This window comes from Melozone crissalis, unplaced genomic scaffold (assembly GCF_028551555.1).
Source record: "Melozone crissalis strain CALT ecotype California unplaced genomic scaffold, PUWL_Pcris_2 ptg000034l_1, whole genome shotgun sequence".
NCBI lineage: Eukaryota > Metazoa > Chordata > Aves > Passeriformes > Passerellidae > Melozone > Melozone crissalis.
The window spans coordinates 1,635,128-1,655,708 of NW_026535812.1; the positions used below are offsets into that span (position 1 = coordinate 1,635,128).

Genomic DNA, 20,581 nt, shown 5'->3' on the forward strand with positions numbered 1-20,581 from the left:
ACCAAAGGCTACCTTGCAGGAAATCTTGATCTCAACATAACACAAGCTTTGATTACACAAAAGCCAACCCAGACTTTCAGGACCTTCCCCGCACTTTTACCTGTAAGCAAACCATTCTTCCCTCTTGGATATCACTTTTCCCACGTACTCTCTTAATGGGCCACATTTGTTGGTTGGTTAGTTGGTTTTTGGGTTTGGGGGTGTTTTTATGAGTTGGACTTGATGATCCTTGTGGAGGCTACAAACAATGTGTGTTGTCACACACAGAGGTGCAAAATGCAACTGATTGTAGGGGCCAAGAAGCCAAAGTGATTCTCAGTTAAAGGTCTGAGCAAATGGATATATTTGTTAATTCCTGACAATGGATGCGTTATAATTGTAACCATTGTTACATTTTTAATCATTGTTATATTTTAGTGTCTATTCTCTGTCATGTAAATCATGGATTTATCCTGCCTTAAAATTGACTGTCTTTAGTATATACTGAAATAAGTATTAATTGCAAATGTTAATAATTTGGATACAGAATTTGCTTCCACTCTCCTAGACTGATGATAGCACTCTTGTATTGAGGATGAAGACAACCCAGCTCCTGCAGCAGTGCTTCATATGAGGAAGAATGTGTGTGCATCACCCCTTTTAATGTACATACACACAGGCAGGTTAATCAGGAATTACCTGGCTGTCATAAATTCCAGTTTCTATTACTCCCAAAGACGCATTAGTGCTTCAGAGACTCTGTCTTTTCATTATTCAGATGGTTTGCATACAAAGCCATACTATCTTTCCTTTGTATGTCCTTAAGCCTCTCCAGGCAAAATGTATTCCTTCCTTAAAAAAGTCAGAGCTGATCTGACATCTTGTTCCCTGACCCAATAATTACAATTAATCCAAACCTCATCCATTTTTTCAGTCAATAGTCTTTTCAGGCTAATTTTAATCTTCTGATACGTGAACTCTTAGGTAAACCTCACCAAATTATTTGCTTTTGATACAGAAGTGGACATCTTCTATACCCTCATCTGGTATCACATTCTTTCCCATATTACAGCTTTTTTTTTCTGCATGAAGACTACCCATTGCCATGCACTGTACAGCATTTTTGGTTTAAGAAAGTACAACACAATAGTTTGTGATGAGGAATTCCCAATCCTGATGATTTGCCATACACTCTGCCCCTTAATTCAGTTCTGGGACACAATGTTTTTTAGAGGGAAGCCATTGCAAGGATAAAATGTGCGAATTTTCATTCTTCCTTGTATCAAAGATACCATTTGAAAATTTAACTCTGGCCATCATATTGCTTGTGTCAGTGGAAAACACTTCTAGTCAAGGCATGCTACTTTCTTTGGGCAAAATTTAGAGTTTGTGATTACCTCATCTGAAAAGTATTTGTCTACAGCTGCTGCAGTCCCCCTGAAAGCAGGATCTTCACAGAGGCATTTTATACATGAATCTATGCTCCTAAAACAGCTGTCTTTTTAAAACCACCTAAAAACTCCAGTAAAATTCATTTTGTATTTTTGCAAGAACAAATACTCCCAGCATTGACTGCAATACCCATTCTACATGCCAATATATCCTGGGGGTTCTTTCAACCATATCTGCAATCATTCAAATTTGTTGGTTTTACATATTAAATGAGACACTAGCAACCCTCTTTGAGTTTTCAATGAAGAGGTGTGTATTCTGGTATTACTTGCAGAGTTGTTTCTCAGGTAGTGTGAGTTGCTGCAGACATTGCTGTAAGATCTAAGCTGACATTCTGGGATTGTCACTTTAGCTCCAGCTCAGCTCTCTCTTGGTTTAATTTATGCCACAAGAAGTTCATTAAATAAACACTGACAGTCTTCTTCAGCCAGTTTTGCAAGAAAGCAGTTCCCAGCCAGCTGAAATGTTCTGTTTGTTCCTGATACTTTTTGTTGCTATTTAGAAAGCTGCAGCATCAGTGTACAGAAATCCCAGAGTACAGAGTGACCTCGCTGGCCAGGAGATTGGAACCTCCACACACTCACAGGGTGCCAAAGATCAGGTTAAGATACCTGTGTGGTATCTGCCTGCCTGACAGCTGAGCACACTTGAAGAGAGCATTAATACACCACATGATAAAGATTAGATCACAAACAACTGATAAACACGTGTTTAGAACAGCTCCAGTTACACTCATAACTAAGTTTTAGGCAAAACCTGAATTATCCACACAAAACCTAAAACACCCACAGTCATTATTCAGCCAAATATGTTACAGTGAGGACATGGCCCCACGCAGCAGCAATGTTACAAGTGCACACAACAGAACCAAAGCTTCTGCAGATAACAAGGTACATTTTCAATGAGAAACATTCTGACTTTCCAAGGCCATGTCCATTCAGCAGGGTCCCTGCCTCTGTTAAATGGCTGGAACAGATCCAATCAAAATCAGGACTGTGTTTTAGAAAACTCTTTAGAAAGCTCTTTCACTTGAAGGGAAAAAGCAGCAGCAGAGTAACCACACAGTATTTTAGTGCTCATTTTTTCACAGTTATCTTACAGGTGCCAAGGCTGAGAATAACAAAGATTAGCCCAGGAAAAACACTGATGGTCACAAAAAAGGAACTAAACCACAAAGCTTAGGTGGGAGCATAAAGTTTCAGGATTGGTGAATATCCAGTGAAATGCATGCAAGATCTAAAACTAGTACTAATATGACCCTTGATTTCTTAAATCAGAACAAAAGTTCCTTCAGAGAAACCCCTAAATTGTGAACAAACTCTTCAGTTCAATTTGTGTAAATGCAAGTTTGGCACATTGCTTAAAGAGAAAAACATCAAAGTTTGGCTCAGATCCAAAATCAAAGCTGGATGGGCTACAAATCTAACCAGGGAGATGATTTTCCCTGGTTAATCATTAAATGATTTTCATTTAATTCTAAGCAGAATTAAATTAAATTTATGACCGAGGAGAGAGAAATGTCCAACACTTTGAAAGCAGAATCTGATAGAAATTTAGGATGTTCCACAGCTGTGCATTGCTGCTTCCTATGGCAGCAGCAGGGCTCCCAAAATCTCTGTGTGCCGCTGGTGACACAGCCATCCTGCTGAGGCACACACTGGCCTTTTCAAGTGGCCAGGAACTGTTTAGCTGGTATTAGTGGCCTGGAGCTTTGCTTCAGGGAGAACAATAGGTGTACTATTTTAGAGGCATTAAAGGTATTAGTGGCAAATCTGCACCGTGCCTTGTTTACTGCAGTACCAGTGGCATTAGGGAGGAATTGGAAATGACTGCAACAGGCTGCCTGTTTTGAAATGCTCCCTGCCATATGAAAACATGATTCTTATTGTGGCCATCATTATGAAAACCAGCAGGATTAATCAGCATCTTCTGGTTTTAAAGTTAAAGGAAGCAAGAAGTTGCTTCCATAAACTTTGTTGTCACACTTCTCAAAAAACCAATTATGGCTCATGTGAGCCATTTATGGCTTTTCATTCAATAAGGACTTACACTTTGATTTCTGCATATTTTCAGTCAAAACCAAATATTTTCATACCCAGTGAACAGTCACATGAAATATTTTAATTAGAGAATTACTTAAATAAGTGAGAAAAACCAGCGGCTCAGACACACACAGTAACACATTGCCAACAACTCCAATACCTGTTTCCATTTCTCTTAGGACAATCAAAGAAAAAAAATGAGGCCTTTAAATTAATTATTATTTGAGACAAAAAACTTGATTGGCCAAGATGTAACCACCAATCTGCCAAGATGAGATGTTCATGCAATTTTATGTCTGCTTGAAAGGCACTATGGTGGAGTTGTGTGCTGCACATGCAGTCTTGTGCTAGGAAAGCCTTGAACAGACACAAACAGGGGGAGGCAGAGGGTTCTGAACTTCTTCCTACCAGCTCTGCCCCACAGTCTTGCCCAGCTCTAGGGAGTTTATGCTATTGGTTTTTAATTGTTTTTATAATTTACAGGTTTATGCTATTTCCACTTCCTCCTGCTCCTGCCATCAGCAAAGGAGCTGATACAGCTTCCTGAGGAAGACAAGGGGCACCGAAGTAACTCTGCCATGGCAGCATTTATCCCAATGCCAAGGGCAGGTTTATTGGTTTATTGCTATTTGGCCCAGCCTACTTGGTTTTTTTTCCAGTCAGATGAGGGTGATACTTTTAAAGTTCCCAGGCATGGGCACAGGGATTTTAGTAGCTAAAATCCTAATGAGATACATAGCTGAGGCCTAAGGCTGCATTTCAAGCTATTTGGGTCATTCCACCACGTCACAAGAACCTCAGAGTGCAGCATGGTGGACACAGGACCTCTAAAACACAGCTCTAGATATTTGGTAGCTATTTTGGCTCTAGGTATTTTGGCCAGCTTTCAATTAAGAGCTTTCTATTTCAAGAAAACTTAACAGAAAACAATGAAGAAACTGGCATTGGAATGGTGTTAATTTCTCCTCCATTTCAGACATAGTTTGACCTACTTAGCTGACTGTTAGATTTAAGTCAATGAATGCAGAATGAAATTCACAGACATGAACTTTCTCAAACTGAAACCAACAAAGATAGCGCAAAGCTGTTACAATGAAATGATTCAGAATGAATCCAGTAATCATCATAACACAGCTGACAGCCAACAGTTTTACTTAGTCCTGTTTTTCTCAAACTGATGACTGCAGATGACTGGTCTTTATAGAGAAATATACTCCTGTAAGTGCTGAGAAGTGTATACTCTCCCAGGTGAAGGAGGATATTTACATACACTTTAGCAGCATGATTTATGCTAAAATTTTTGAAAGTCAAGACTTGTCATGTTATAAAACAGCAAGCATGCAACTATGATGAGTCAGTAGCCATATCCCAGTGACAGAGAAAAACCTTCCCATTGTATTTTTCCTGTGCCTCACTTTTATCTCTCAAAGAATTCAGTGTTTAGAGTAACACTGTAATTCAGAAAAAACTGAGTAGATATTTTCAAACCAAGTGTAAGCAATTTTTTTTTTAAGGTCAGTTCTATACAATGTCCCCAAGAAAGGCTGCAGAAAATGTGGTTCACCTCCTTAGGAGTGGTGCTTGTTTCCCATGAACAATCAGGTGGTTGCATGTGCTAATTGTAGCTATATATCTTAGGAGCAAAATTAAGCTTTTTCTCATATTTCTTTCCAACAGCAGTTGCTCTCCACAGAACAATTCTGTGTCAGATTCTCTGCTGGCTTTGCACTGCAGCTGCAGTCCTGCAGTTTACTTTATCAAGAAGCAGTTTGGCATGCAAATGTGCAAGTGATAACACAATGAGAATCTGGAATTCATCTCACTACAGTTATTCTATTTCTTAAGTATTTTTCTTTTAAGTTAGCATAATTCTCTATTGAGCTTCAAATTCTAACATTTTAGATGTCAGAATAATCCAATATTCTCTAATCTGATTAAACTTTCATTCCTTTGACCCACACTTCTCCAAATCACCTCTGCATTTCCCAGTGTACACTTGTACCAAAACCTGCAGCCCGTGCTGTGACTCTGGGCAGGGTGACAGGCACAGCTGGGGCTCAGATCTCACACAGCTCTTGCAGCCCAGCAGCAGCACAGCCTCTGCCACAGAACTTACTCAGGCTCACAAAAAAAACTGTCCCCAGAGAGTTGCATACACACCACTGAATATCAGATATTTGGTCTGGTTGTTTCATATGAACTTACACTTATTTGCAACCATTTATAATGTATTTTGTAGCTAAAATATTTTTAATTATATTAGTGTTCGATTGCTCATTTTGCCACATTTAAAATACAAAAACCACTTCAGGAAGTCCTAATAAAGTCAGATGTTAAGATTTGGGTTTGTCTCATAAAATGCATCTTTCACTGCTAACAACTCCCTGTTGATGGATGTAGCTTACACCATAAATTTCATGGTTTCCATCATCTGAGAATCTCTCAAATCCACAACAAGTGTTTCTCTTTTATGGTAGCTGCAAACAAGCACCATCTACAAATCAGATGTTAACACAGCAAAGCAAATTGCAAACCTGGTGAGTGGATTTGCTTACTGGGCATCAGTTCTCAAGAAAACTACTTTCTACACTCCTGCACAAAGTCTTCAAATCCAAGTTTCTCTCTCGTCAAAACAAAACTAAACCAAACAAACAGGAAAAGTTTGAAAGTGCTTACCTTGAAGAAGCTCCGAAGAAAATACATTATGCTTAGCATTTTGGAGAGTTCGAGATGAAGAATTGTTCAATCTTTACAACATCCAAGGCCTGGGTGAATTCCTACACTCCTGCTGTGTCTTTAGTTACATGCTTTCTTGTTGCTATTTTGGACAGTCTTAGTACAAGGGAAGCATATGAGCCATGCCAGGAGCTTATGCTAAGGAGTTGCATAACAATTAGGGCTTATCTGTGCTGTGCTGTGCAGTGCAGCAATGCAAACAGGTTTGTTCACAGTTTACTAGCCCCAGAACACTTCCACTAGGCATGCCCAGAATGATGCCATTGTATTTGCTAAAGAAACTAAAGCTATTTGTGAGTGCTTCTAAAAGAACTGGAACTACAAAGGACAGCACATGTTCCCGTACATCCCCCCCAGCCTTTGCTTTTGCCAACTCCAAGTTCACCCAGTATTACACTTGCTGCAGCATTTAAAAGCAAAGGCTCCCACACTGGCAGCTTTCTAGTTGCTATCTTTAAAGGGAAGAAAAATTGCAGAACAAGTCTTTTGAAGTGCAGGAAAGTAAATGTAATTTCACTTTCGTCTTTTTTCTCACTTAACATTAAAGTCCCTTAAATTTATTTGTGCTTCAGTAACATTGAGCAGCACAGTGATGCAACTTCTGTCACGTAGCAAAGAATCTATAGTGGCCAGGACTGAGAGTTATGCAAAGCCTCCTCACACAGTGCACTGAGAATTAAAGACAACTCCAGAGTGCAAGCAGGTTCTCAGAGGGAGATCATTCTGCAGTACAGCAACTCTCAGGCACAGCCTGACACTGCAAGCCTTCACTTATTTTTAATCTAGCTGTGTCCTGTGTGTGAACTACCAAAACCCTGCCACCAGGAAGAGGTGTTTTAAGGAGTAGTTCCAGAGGAGCTTCTGATGCTCCATGCTGCTGGCACAAGGAAAGGAAACAGAGAAATGTGCTGTGCCCCAGCACAGCAGGATGGGAGGGGGACACCATCCCACAGCATGGCTGGTGCCACAGTGCACGTCCCCAGGTAACACCAGCTCTGAGGCTGGATTTGCTCTTTGATAGAGCAAAGCAAGGCAACCCTGCACAGGGGGAATGATGAAGAGGACTCCACATTATCAGAAGGCTGAATAATTACTTTATTATACTATATTATTCTACACTATATTACATTACATCCAAACTGAATCTGCCCAAGCACCCAACTCAACTGCCCAGGATCTCGTGGCTGCCAGCCCACAGTCCCCACACACACCTGGATTCAATTGGTCAGTGAATCACAACACTCACACCAGAATCCAATCACCAATTCCCTTCAGGTAAACAATCTTCCTCAATGCATTCCACTTGTGAACAACACAGGAGCAGTAAATGAGATAAGAATTGTTTTTAATTTCTCTGAGGTTCCAAGAAGGTGAATCCCAGAAAATCCTTGGGAAGTTGTGCCTTGCTTTTCTCTGTGAAGGGAAATGTGGCCACACTTTGACGTGCCCTGTGCAATGCAGGATCTCTGGGCCAGCACCCCCTAAGCACAGCCCCACTTTGGGTTTCCTTTGGGTTTTGCTTTGGGTTTGCTGTACCCCTCTGTAGCCCCCAGCAGCCACTCTTCTGGTTAGTCCATTGCACACAGGTGTAGTGGTGTTTGGGTGGTGCATGTCAATCAGATTTTTTCATGCAAAAATCAAGTATTTTACAGCAGGAAGCCATAATTGGCAACGTGCACAGTTTTTCTGCCATTTTGGGAAATGCATAAGTTAAGCATCCATAGTCACACAGAATGGTACATCTAACTTGTTAGAAACCAGGCCAATAATTTCTAAATTGCAACACAAGGCACAAATGCAGTATCATCTGTAGTTTGATCTGCCAAATGGCAATACTGCTTCAGTGAAGTTTGGCCCTGTTGATTCTTATGATTACATGGACAAAAGGAGTTTTTAACCCTAAATTTTAGCTCTAAAATACAAGAACAATATTATAGACCCACAACAATCTTTGTAAGTAAATTTTTGGCCCATATTATGGAAGGCAAACCCCAGATAAAAATTCTAAAAAGTCTCAAAACAACTAAAAATCCAATGTTAGTTTTCAAAAATTCTCTTTGGAGGAAAATGGGCCTGGCTTGTGATTTTTCAATGCTTTGATTTGTTAATATTTAAGTTTAAATAATTTTGAAAGACTACTTTTTATCATTTATTCTGAAATTACTCTTTTAAAACCTGCTCATTTGAGAAGTGGCGGGTACACTTCTATTTCCTGCATGCCTCTCCTAGTATTGACTTAGCAGGTTATGCTCACAAGGTTCAGGTGAAACATTCCTTCCCCAAGCCATGACATCACACTCTGAGCAGAAGGAAATGCCCACTGAGAAAAGTCCAGCTCTGTGGTGTCTTGGCATTTATTTTTCACAAATGAAAATGAAAATAAAGCTTTATTCATATTTGAATTAGGGGTTTTTAATGAGAATCTATAGATGTTGAAAGGCAAGTTTTTGCTGCCTGGTTTTTATCTACAAGTATTTCTAATTTACACAGAAATGTTTCTTACAAACAACATGTCAAAGCAGGCCATTGTCCAAAGGACTTGACTCCCCTTTCCATTGGTTATCTTTTCTGAAATTAAAGTTCAACTGCTCATCTTCACCTTATTCTTCCATGCTTCACTCATTCATGGGTTAGAAATAAGGATGCTCCTTCTGTAAATCAGCTGGGACCTTTCCCTCAGACTGGTACATTTCTTGGGCTGATTCAATTCACCACACAGGATGTGCAAATTGCACAGTATTCCCTTAACCCGCAATTCCTTGAACACAATTTGAACTCTGCTGGTCAAAACTGCAGGAAAATTGCAATAAGCTTTCTAACAGTCAAGCCTGTGTGATTCTGCATCTTAGCAGATCATTGTGGAGCTACCTAAATCCTTTTCCAGCCCTGGGAAACACTGGCTGGACCAGGTGCCCTGGGGTCTCTGAGAGGGGAAGGGGCTGCTCTGTGCTGGACACGAGCCCCGGTCCCAATTCCTTCAGGCCAGCCAGGGAAAGCTGGAGAAGCCAGGAGGGAAGGAGGGAATATCAACCTTGGGGGAAACAAGGGAGAGGTGGGGGGAGGAGTTTCCACTTTGCTTTTGTTTCTCATCATATCTCACCATTTTCCCCAAAGCTGAGTCTGTTTTGCCCATCATGGTAATTGTTAAAGGTCCTTATCACAACCCATGAGCTTTTCCATTCTTATTTTCTCCCCTTTCCTGTTGAGGAGGGGGTGATAGAGGGTGGCAGGGTGGGCAGCTGGCCCATGTCAAACCCACCATGCACTGTGACCCCACACAAACCTCAAAGCATTAGAGAGTACCTGCAACCTTATTCAATCTGGGTTACAACATGTGCAAACACCTTAAGATCTTCTTTCCCCCTTAATCCTACATCTGATGAAGTCCTTGATGACAACTTTGATTTGCAAACACCTAAAAGATCTTTCCCCCTTAATCCTACATCTAATGAAGTCCTTGGTAGTAACTTTGATTTGCAAATCTATAAAAATCTTTCTGATGCCCAAAACTTTATATTTTCCAGAATTTCAGCCTACTGCTGATAGACTGGCTCTTTTCCTAGCTAACCTCTCATATTTTTCCCCTCCCATTAAAAGCAAACAATCTGGAATTCCCTACTATCAAGTCCATTTTCAGAGTGAGGAGTTTATCACTCACCGTGCACTTCACTTGCAAAACGGTGGCGATCATTTTTTCAGTGTATGATTCTGAGGTTTCATTTGGTCAGTGAGGATTTATTCTCTTTGGGACAGGCTCAGAGCTGTTAATCCTCAAGTGCCCAAGGCCAGCTCCTGTTGACGTTTTCCTTGCTGATACACTATCAAAATCCACATGCCTTTTCTGCTTTATAAAGAACAGCAGCTGAAAACTATCCCTGACTCAGAACAAAATATCCTTTTTGCTTTTTGCCACCACAGCCAAAAGTTACTATTTAAAGTGACACTGCCTTCAGCAGAGCAACTCCATGGAGTGCCTGAACCAAAAAATATCTGTCTAAACCTTGCAGAACACTGAGACCAGGATTCTCTGAGGGCAGACCAGTGACGGCACTGAAACTCCACTACTGCACTAGTGCAAGGCTTTTCTTCCCCTCATTTCAACTATTTGATTACTTCATGTACCATTCACTGGGTTTGACATGGTTGGGTATTCTGTGGATTGTGTCAGGCTGACTTCCAAACGAACTAAATGATGGAAAATATGTTGAAATCATTCCAGCTTTATGGCTGCAAAGGTCAGCTGTGACAAGGCTTGTGTGCATTATGCAGAGCTCAAAGTGAGGATGGAGACTGTGCCTGCCTTCTTTCCTCTTCTCAGAGCACCAAATCCCCTGCAAGATTCCTTCAAGGAACAATTTTGCTCTTTGTTGCCTTTCCCTTGGAAGACAAAGCCTAGAAATTTCATTGTTTTCATGTCAGTAAAGACAAAACCATGCTCTATTAAATAAGGTATTAAAAATGATTCAGTGGAATATTAATTTATATCCAGAGACTCTCAGGTTTAGAAATACTGCAGTCTGAAATCAAAAGCTCCAAGAGTGAAAACTTTAAGCTGTCACCCTGACCTGGTTAGAAGGGACATGCTGCAGGCAACCATCATAAGCATCTTCACAGGATGATTTAAGTGACCAAACAGGTATTCTAATTTCTGAAGGATCATGGCAGACACTTTCATCTCCACTGTAATTGCTTCTTTTCCCTCAGGCAGTTCATTTGATTACCATTATCATGAAAATATACCTCTTGATGTAGCCTAACATGTTGGTTCAAGGACTCTTCAAATGCTTCTGAATTTCCCTCCTGTAATCAAAGCATTTAAGTTTTCTGTCTTCATAGAAGGTAAGAGATTCTGAGCTTTTGAGAGCTGAGACAGCTATTTCTGTGTTTTACCACAGCCTCAGCTCTCAGCTGGATGAACATTTGTGCTGCTAAACTAAATCCCTGGACAGCAACACTGGCCACCATTGCCCAACAAAATCCCATTTCTTATGGAAATCAGCTAACTTAGAACTCCTCAGACAATGCTCTAAATGATAGGACAGTTTAAGAGTGGATTTGAATTATAAGCTTCTGAAGAAAAACAATAAAGGAAATCTTAGCATGCAAAAATCAAATATTTCATGCAAAAAGCAAATTTTCTCATGCAAAAATCAAAACTCATGGATCAAAGCCTGATTGGAGTTTGTTCTGTCAAAGTATGTATGGGGAGTTGCTGGCGCTGCCAAAAGGAGGACTCACTGCTGTCTCTGCCTCCTCAGGCCCCTACCCACAGGGGTATGAAAATGAAGATATTTCTACTCCAGTTTGATACTTCCAGTCAAGACTGAGCCCAGGCTGTGAGACCCAGGAGCCTTGCTATGGGTCTTGTAAGGTTAATTCAGAGCTGGTTGGATCTCTGAAGTTCTTTTCTGAACTAGAGGCATGGCTAACACAGAGTTAGCTGCCTCTTAGTCTAGTCCTATTGGAGCTCGTACCATGGATTTAGAAAAGATCTTATTCATGTCCATTTAAAAGTCCCTTGCAGAAAGAGATAAAATTACCCACTGGTAAAGAGTTGCCTTTGGCCCTAATAAAGCCAGTGAAGTTAATTCCAAACAGATTTTCTAGAAGAATTGGCAGAGCTCAAAGGAAGTCCAGAGTAGAAGTACTGAGGTCCCAAATGATAATTCTACCCTAAATACACTCTGAACAAGTCAAACAAATGGAGAGTTAAATGCAGTGTAGAAGGAGGTTTCTGTGATTTCTCCTGTGCCTGGGGAGAAGTCCTGCTGGTGGTCAGACAGTAAGAAGCAGCATGAGTGGCTTCTCCACCCACCATTCTCCAGAATGTCCCAGCCAGGTGAAGGTGATGGAAATGACTGGGCATAATGAAGCAGAGTTCCAGTATTTTTGTTCTCAGAGTTATTCAGGAACTCATGACAACTGTCTCAGTTACAACCATTATATCTAATTCAAGTGTGCCATTGAAACTGTCTCTGCCTGGATGGAAGTATTACTGTCATACAAATGAGAGTCCCAGCCATCACCCCAAATCGACCCTGCACGGGACATAAAATCCATTTCTGTGTCTTTGCATCCCCCCCAGGTACAGAGGGAGTGCTGGCAGCCACAGGAAGGTGAGAGGCAGTGGCACAGCAGAAGTCACAACTCTGCAATGTCAGATGTCAAGGCATCAGGAGCATAGACACAAAGACATAACCCAGCAGTAGGTATTGCCAGTCTGATGGGAGAATGAAAACCATGACAGCCAATATCAAGGCTGCTAAAAGATTGTGATCAGATCAGAGTCCTTGTCCTGTTTTGGGGGCCAGTCTGTTTTGAAGTTGATCAGAGAAAGCCTCTAGGGAGATTTGGTAAGACAGGGAATATTCTTTTTTTAGGTGATATATTCTGGTTAGGACAATGCTACTATTTCAAAGACTCATAACATTTAGATTTCTAATCCAGAAAGTGTAATAAGTGAGACAGAGACAGAGTGCTTATGGAGAGGTCTGTCTGTAGGAAAAGCACTTTGACAACCATTCCAGGAATACAGAGTGCACACACAACAGAGAAAATCCCACAAACTGCTGTGTCTCTGATGAGATCCCACAGCTGATCAGTGTGGGGTGAGAAAGTCTAGAGCTTTCTTCCTGAGTGGGTGACATCACAAGGTTAGTTATTCAAGATGGGGTTAGTTCTTCAGTCCAGAAATACTTCAAAACTGAGAAAAAAACCTGAAGTACTTGTACTTTTGGTACAATTATTCCTTTGATTAACATGTAAATGCTGTTCTTGTTAACCAGCATATTTTCAGCCAAGGTGTCAACACTTACATACGTTAGTATGCTTTCACTTCTAGCCCTAGTAATTAGATCATGTACACATAGACAATAACTACAAAACACAGAACAGATTGTATATTCAGAGACAAATATGGCATTATTGTCATCTGTTGCTACACTTTACAGTGAAAATATAAATGCAGATCAAGGCTTTGAGCCTGTAAGCACAAAGTATTGTGAATGGAGGCATAAGAAACAATAGTGCTCTGTGTTCCTTGAATAGAGGTTGATGACCAACTTGCTTTCCTGCTTCCTGCTTTGTTGATATGGCACCAATCTACAAAGAAATCACAGTATACATCTCCTAGACTAACTTCAATATTCATTCACTGTGTCTGCCCTCTTGCATGTGTTCTTCCCACAGCTTTATACCATCCAGATGATTTCCTGGCTTTTCTGATTTTTACTTCTTCATTATAGATTTAGCTCTTTTGAGTAGGTAGTTTTTTCACAAATACCTTTAAAACTCTGCCTCGCAGTTTGTTTTATAAAGAGAACTCAGCAGTTTGTTCTGCTAACAGAGAAGCTAAGCAATACATGCTTCCACCCTTCCACAGAACTAGCTGGATGTCTAAGAATTGGGCACACCCAGCTTTTGGCTGGATACTCCCTGGCTGGCATTGGGAGTATTGGCACTGCAAAACCCAGGTGTTGCTCAGCCGCTAGCAAGAGCTCTTTTCCTGTAACTTCCCCAGACACAAAGAGTCCAATACAGGTGAGAAAATGGCAGATTAAAACAAGAAATACACATCTCTTTACTAGCATGGCATGGCAGTTGGCAAGAATTAAAGACAAACAGTTCTAGTACTAATTCCTTCCAGCAACTTACTCCCAGTTGTTATTGCAATCCAAGACCTGGTATTTGAGTCATCCTACAGATGGCAAATTGCTACACCTCCGTGAGTAGGAGTAAAATCTCCCAAAACCACATTAACTTGGGCATCTTTGAATTCTGAATGGGTCAGGCATCAGAACAGTCCCAGGCAACCCTCACTAGGTCATGTCACAGAGCTGTAAGGCACCTTGTTGAGCGCAGATGTCTGAGGCACCAGGGAGGCAGTGACAGCTGCAACACCAGGGGCTGCTGCAGGCTGGGTCTGCAAAGTGCAGAGAGAAGGGAGGGGGAAGCTCACAGACTGCCAGCCTCACCTGCTCCTGTAGCCATCAGTTCCTCAGCTCTGCTTTCAAGACCAAGTTAATGAATTTGTGAAACAAAAATAAAGCTGTAGGTATGGATAACACTGAAAAGTTGCAGTTACAGCTGCAGAACTGATTCTGCACCACACCATGTGTTGGGATCTCTGGCTCAGGCTCCAAAACATCATGCTTTTTATTTTTGAGCAGTTCCAAGTCACCATCATATATTTAATATGTGCTCCAAGGATTCACCATAAGTATGTTGATGCTGCAGCTGATATGTATTATATTAATACCTAAGAATTCACATTAATACCTAAGAATTCACCCTTAGCCACTGAGCAGCACCACACACTTGCAATGTATTTCTTAGTGGGAAAAATGACTGCTCTTGGAGCTGCATCTCTGCTGCTGATTTTCTGCCTGCTGTGCCCTAAAGCATTTGTGCATCCGCTGGAGTGCTGTGGTTGGAGATTACCAAAGTCCATGTGCACTTGGAGTATTAACAAGCCTCACACGTGTAGAATGGAAACAGATTAATCATAACCATGTAATGCTGCTAATGTTCAATCCCACCAGGAATTTCACTCTTCCCCCATTTTGTCTCTGGCACAGGTTTATTATTTTCAGTTTGGTAAAGTATCTGCATGCTTGGGTGAACAGAAACAGTTTGGGTGACCATGAAAGCTCATTATGTTAATTGACACTAATATATTTTCAGACTCATTCATCTGAGGTATTTTGGGTAGGAATTTTTTACATATGCCATGGGTCAAGTAACATACCAAGAAGCCAAATACCCAGGCCTGTCACACTGACTTTAAGAGCAGAACAAAATCTTGCCCAAGGCATCTGCAATTGTCAGAGATCCATGTTCACTAATATACATGTTTCACTCAATATACAGCTACAAACCCGGCTGTTCAAATTTTAATGTCTTCCTCAATTTCAGAAAGCTTCTAAAGTTTTTCTCACTACCTTGAATAGAGACAATTACTACACCCAGGGGGCCAGAAACATTCATTCTTTCTTCTGGGTTCTGTGGAGCTCCAACTATTTTCTCACTCTTCAATGGCAAGACAGAGTAAAGTACAATTTATGTCAACTGCTATGCTGTGTTCTCAACACCCTGAACAACCTGTCCAGAAGAGCCCAATGGCAGGATGTCCCAATAAACAGTGAGGGACAATGCAAAAGGGATATCATAACCATTTCTGTTCTTTGAGATAAGCAGTTCTACAATAATGGTAGATTTTGGCATAGCAGAGGAGAAAAAACAGCCCAGTAATTTGCTAAGTTTACCAACTAATTGTTCTCACTGAGATTCATGCATGACAGAATTTCATTTACAGTGTCTTAACTTTTCCAAGAATAGAGTCCTTGAGCTTGAAGTACTCAGGAGTAACCCAGGGAAAGGTTTTCAACTATAAAAACTAAAAAACTAATTTCATTTGTCAACCTACAAAACTCTTCATGTCTGGTTTCCCAAAGCAGCTACAAAAACTGCATTGTCATTATGAAACCTTTCCATAAGAGCCTTCCATAACAAGAAATGAAAATCTGTGAGAAGTTGACAGTGAGGAAAAACTAAAATAATTACCTCATCTCCAGAGAGGAAAACCAGACCTGGACAACCTCAGCAATTGAGAAAGTCAGAGATGCAGAGCATTTTACACTTGAATGAACTCACATTTGCCAGGCTATTTTGTCTGCACATTCCAGAGAACTCAAACACCAATGTCAGTAAAAAAATGGAGGATGAGGCTCTCTGGCTAGACCCTCGTTTTTTTCTTGCAAAAACAAGCTGAAAATCTGGAAAATCTATGTTCTAAAATGAGCCAATTGTAGAGCATTCATAATTTTTTACCTTTGGAAACACTGGTATAGAATATTTTAGATCCCTTTGAGAGTTCAAGGCATAAGTTAAAAAAAAAATTCAGCCATGAGGAATAGTTTAAAACATTTTTACAATAATAAGCCAAATTTTTCCCAGTGTGTGTCTATCAGACAATAAGAATATTTTGGTTTGCCTTTGTCTATGCACCAAGGCAGTTCTAAGCATTTGCAAGCTCAAGCTTGTCCATGTTCATCTGTCAGCACTAAACCTGCTTTGATCATCACTTCTCCTGTCCACTGCACCGAGTCTGTCTTGCAGAAGTAACCTGCAAAAATCTCTTTCCAAGCAGCAGTAAAAGCAGAGCAGATCAGGATAAGGGAGAATCTGTCCCTAAAAGTGCAGTTTAGGCAAGAAATGTAAATGTTTCAAACTGGGAGGATGTCACTGCATCCCAAGCTCCATGTTTGTGTGCCTGGCATTAGTAATTGGGCTGAGACCAGCTTGGTTGTCTATGATTTAGCTTTAAGTCAAGGCAGGACACAAAGCTTTCTTCTGAGTCATTAAGGGTTAGCTACCAGCTTCATAGCCTGCCAGATGCTCCCTTTGCCTCCCCACAAAACCAGTTCTTTCCTACAGAGCATGATACAGATTGAAAATGGTTCCAAACAAACAGCCATGTGCTTGTGGATCTTATCAAATTAGAAAAGCTGTTTTTGTCAGGCTCTCAGCTATGGGCCAGACCACGCTGGACTGTCCCGTGACTTACAGGGTGTCTCATTTTGTCCCCTGACTTACAGAGTGTCCCCATTCCTTATGTCCTCTCAGCTGTTGCTGTTTAACCATGGTCTCCAAATCACACACACTAAAGCTCAGGTGAGTCACAACATCAAGAAAAACAAGATTAAGCCTGTTTATCCCATCTGCTCCATGCACAGAAAACCAGTTGCACAGCCCCAGGACAGTGAAAGCTGCAGAGTGCCATGGAAAGCAGCCAACTTCCTTTTTGCTGTGCTCTCCATCTGCCATCTTGCCTTCACCGCAAATTGGTGCTAAAAGAATTTTATTTCTTTCTTTCTCATCTGAGCTATGTGCTGGTTTCTAGGAAAATCTACCACAACAATCTTTCCTACAAATAGAAGTTCACTTTAATTCACATTTCCTAGGACAGTGTTGACAGACCAGGAAAGCAGTATGTTGCTTCATGTCTTTACAACACTATTGAAATAATAATTCTTGAAACTCTTCTCCCAACTATTGTACTGTGTACTAGAAAATAAAAGACTTCCATACATTTGATCTAAGCTATTCAGGATTAAATGAATTCTAGATGTTTCCAGTTCAATCTGGGAAAATTAATTTCTGGTTTTTTAATTGGCTATGGTCCTACATCCACACAGAGAAACATCTCTGTCTTCTTTTTCTTCAAATTAAATAACCTCCAATCATGTAATGCTGGGACCCTTTCTCAGGTAAATAAGTTTAGCTTTGGACAACTCTTTCCTTCCATAAATCTGCTCTTTTCTTTTTTTTTAAATCCTCAAGAAACAATATTTAGCTGCTATCTCTAAGTAAACAACTTCTAATTAAGGCAATATTAATGCTGTCTGTATTACACATTTTTATACACTGATCATTTTCATGTCAGCAGCTGCAGCACAGCTCTCTATATGGATTATTATTCTCCCACCAGTAGTTCAAACCGCACACAAGACTGGTTTGGCTCCATTTAAACTCTATGCAATTTTTATTTTAAGTTATAGTATTTGTGTTTCTGCTTCCAAGGATCCCAGTTTTTGTGGGTAACATCTGCTTGAACAACAGCTAGGAAAAGGAGGATTGAAAAACAATCTGAATTTTTCCACATTTTTTTCCTTTATCACATAAGCCTAGGTGGCTCATCTCTGAGTTATTGCTGAGGCCCTCTCTTTCCTTTCCTGCAAGTCAATGGAAGGGATATGAGGATATGAGATGTGATTTCAAGAGACATGAGTTTTCCCATAAGTTCTACTGATAATCTGCATTAATCCAGGAAAATTTGCTACCTTAGGAAGCCCTAAAAATTAATGAAAGCAATGTTTCCAATGATTCCTAACTTGGGTAAACCATAAATGCCCATGGTGGGTTTGAATCAATAACTAATTTCATTTTGTGGAGAGAGGACCTGCAGAGACTGGAAGCTTAATCCAAAATTTTGAAACAGGACCCCTAGAGACAGGCTCTTAAATATCTATAAAGTGGCTGGTGATCTCAGCTGTCATTCCACAGATTTCTTTTAGGACTCCTATTTTCAAACAGGGGTCAGGACTCATAAACTGTTTAGATTAAAATATGATGTGCAGCTTTCACTAGAAGCAGTGTTCTTCTCCACTATTGACATGCCAGAAATGTGAATATGCCTTTTGAGCTCAAGGGATCCTCAATGCTGTTTGCAAGGTCTGACCTTGCTTGTAAATCAGCACCTTCTGGATCAGGTAAAGGAAGCGAGCTGAACTATGATAGGTTTTAAAGGAAGCTGCTCAGTTACTGAAACACCAAGGCCCTCACCTTCCCAAACACTTGTTGCACCTTTCCAACAGGAAAGGATCATCAGCTCTCACATTAAAAACAAACAGAAATTACTTCATTATGTGAAAAACCCACATTTTAAGACTGCTTATGTGTAGGTAACTCACTTCTGTAACTGGTTTCACATCCACACTAGCTTGTTTTACTACTTATTTTCCCAGGGAGCAGCAGAAACATTTAAAATCCAGGATGTTTGAAGAGTGGTATTCTCTCAGACAGGAACTCTATGAAACCAGTTTTACCATTCTGCCTTTTCAAAGGTAGGTAAGTCTGTCCAGGGTGTTGTCTGATGTTCTGGTTCTTGTGAGGAGAACACAGGAAAGGGGACACATTTATGCATCTGCACTGCAAAATTCCTGAATTTAGGAGAATATACACAGGTACTAAACTGACAGAGAAAATTGCTCAAATGAAGGGACTGCACATGAATAACTTTGAATGAGTGCTTGCTAGGAAAGGCCATAAGCAGTCCAGCAGACCACTGGCAGCACTGGCTGACAAGCTTTCCTCTTAGTCTTACCCATAATTCAGTGAATAGGCTTATTTTTTCATTTTTTGTTGTGTTCTAAATTGGACTTCTCAATTCAAGTCTTCCCCCAAGATCCCCTGAGACATCTGCACACAGGTGCAGGTACAGCCCCTTGACCTCCTCCTCCCCAGACACAGAATTTGCCTTTTAAGCTGAGCCAGTTTTAGCTACAGAGAGTGTGAACTGTTTCATGGGCAGGAAGGGAACATGGCAGAAAGGGGCTTCTCTGGTCAGGTGCTTTTATGGTCCCACTTGCATCACCACATTCATTTTCTGTGCCGTAAATTTCAAATTAGAAGCACAATACATGAGGTGTTCTTGTAAGTATCCTTTACACCTTGGAAATTTTGCTCTAGTTTATAAACCACACTTGGCAGCAGAGACAAAAGCCAAATTAGAGAAAGCAGGAAAAGATGCACATATGGAAACTGAGGCACTTTATGGCTTTGGGAAGAACTGAGATGTAGTAATAAGAAACAGAGAAGAAACAAAATGGAAGAGCGGCACCAAGCTTTGAAATAGAACAATTATGTGAAAAGAGAGCAGAGACAAGCTGTATCATAGATGTTGCACGTCCCTTCAACTTTTCCCCAAGAATAATTGTGCCTCCCTGAATTGCTGTAATGGAACAGCAAACACAAAGAATAGAAGGCACTTACATCCTATGGCAGTGGAGGCACAAATTACACAGAAAGGTGTGAGTGCTCTGGGAGCATTATGAGCCTTCATAAAACAGGGCTACATAATGCCACCAAAATTAATGAAATGAACTGGTAAAACCAGCATCAAACAGGGCACCAGGTACAAGGCTTGAGACACTGACTTATCCAATTCAATTTCCTATGAAAAAAAGGATTCCGTTCTGGAATCTCATTGTTTGACAGATGCAAACAACAGCTAATTCCCCATAGCTCATAGTCATGCAAAAAATATTTCCACTGCTGCTTTGAACTTTTGAGCTGTAGTTTTTGTACCTACGTGGGAGACAATCCTAGGAAGGGCTGAACAACTCTAAGTTGCATTGTCTTCAGATGAATCAATAAATTAACTTTTGTTACACTCGTACATGAAATTTATTGTACCATCATATTATTAAAAACTTATCATAATTCAATATCATAATACATATGAGGAGTGAGTGAACTTACATTTGTGTATTTGGTATTGTCAGAGCTTGATAGAAAAATTATGCTATAAAATTAGTTTTCCACTGAAGGATGTTCCAAAATTTCTTTAAAGACAACTGGCTGCTTTTAGAGCTGGTATGGATCATGTTGAAATATATTTTTTTCTGAACATTTTCTTGTGATGCTCAAATATCCCCATGTAAAGGAGCCAGAATTTGCTTTAAACTGTCAGAACACAAATTATTACAGTCCCTGCAAAGAGCTCTTCTGACTATACCATGAATGAAAGCACAATCCCAACTCAAACAGAAGTGGCTCTGACCTCAGTGTGGCACTGTGTCTTCTCAGAAGTT

The 20,581-nt window shown here is 40.4% G+C and overlaps 1 protein-coding gene across 1 annotated transcript in view; it reads right to left on the minus strand.

The window, feature by feature from the left end:
* Positions 1-6,392, minus strand: part of ARHGEF4 (Rho guanine nucleotide exchange factor 4) — a 185,002-nt gene extending 178,610 nt beyond the window's left edge. Inside the window, exon 1 of the mRNA XM_054282755.1 lies at positions 6,150-6,392. Within this exon, the coding sequence (XP_054138730.1) occupies positions 6,150-6,188 (39 nt within the window). The 5' untranslated portion in view covers positions 6,189-6,392. The remainder of the gene's footprint in view (positions 1-6,149) is intronic.
* Between the last annotated feature and the right edge of the window lie 14,189 nt (positions 6,393-20,581).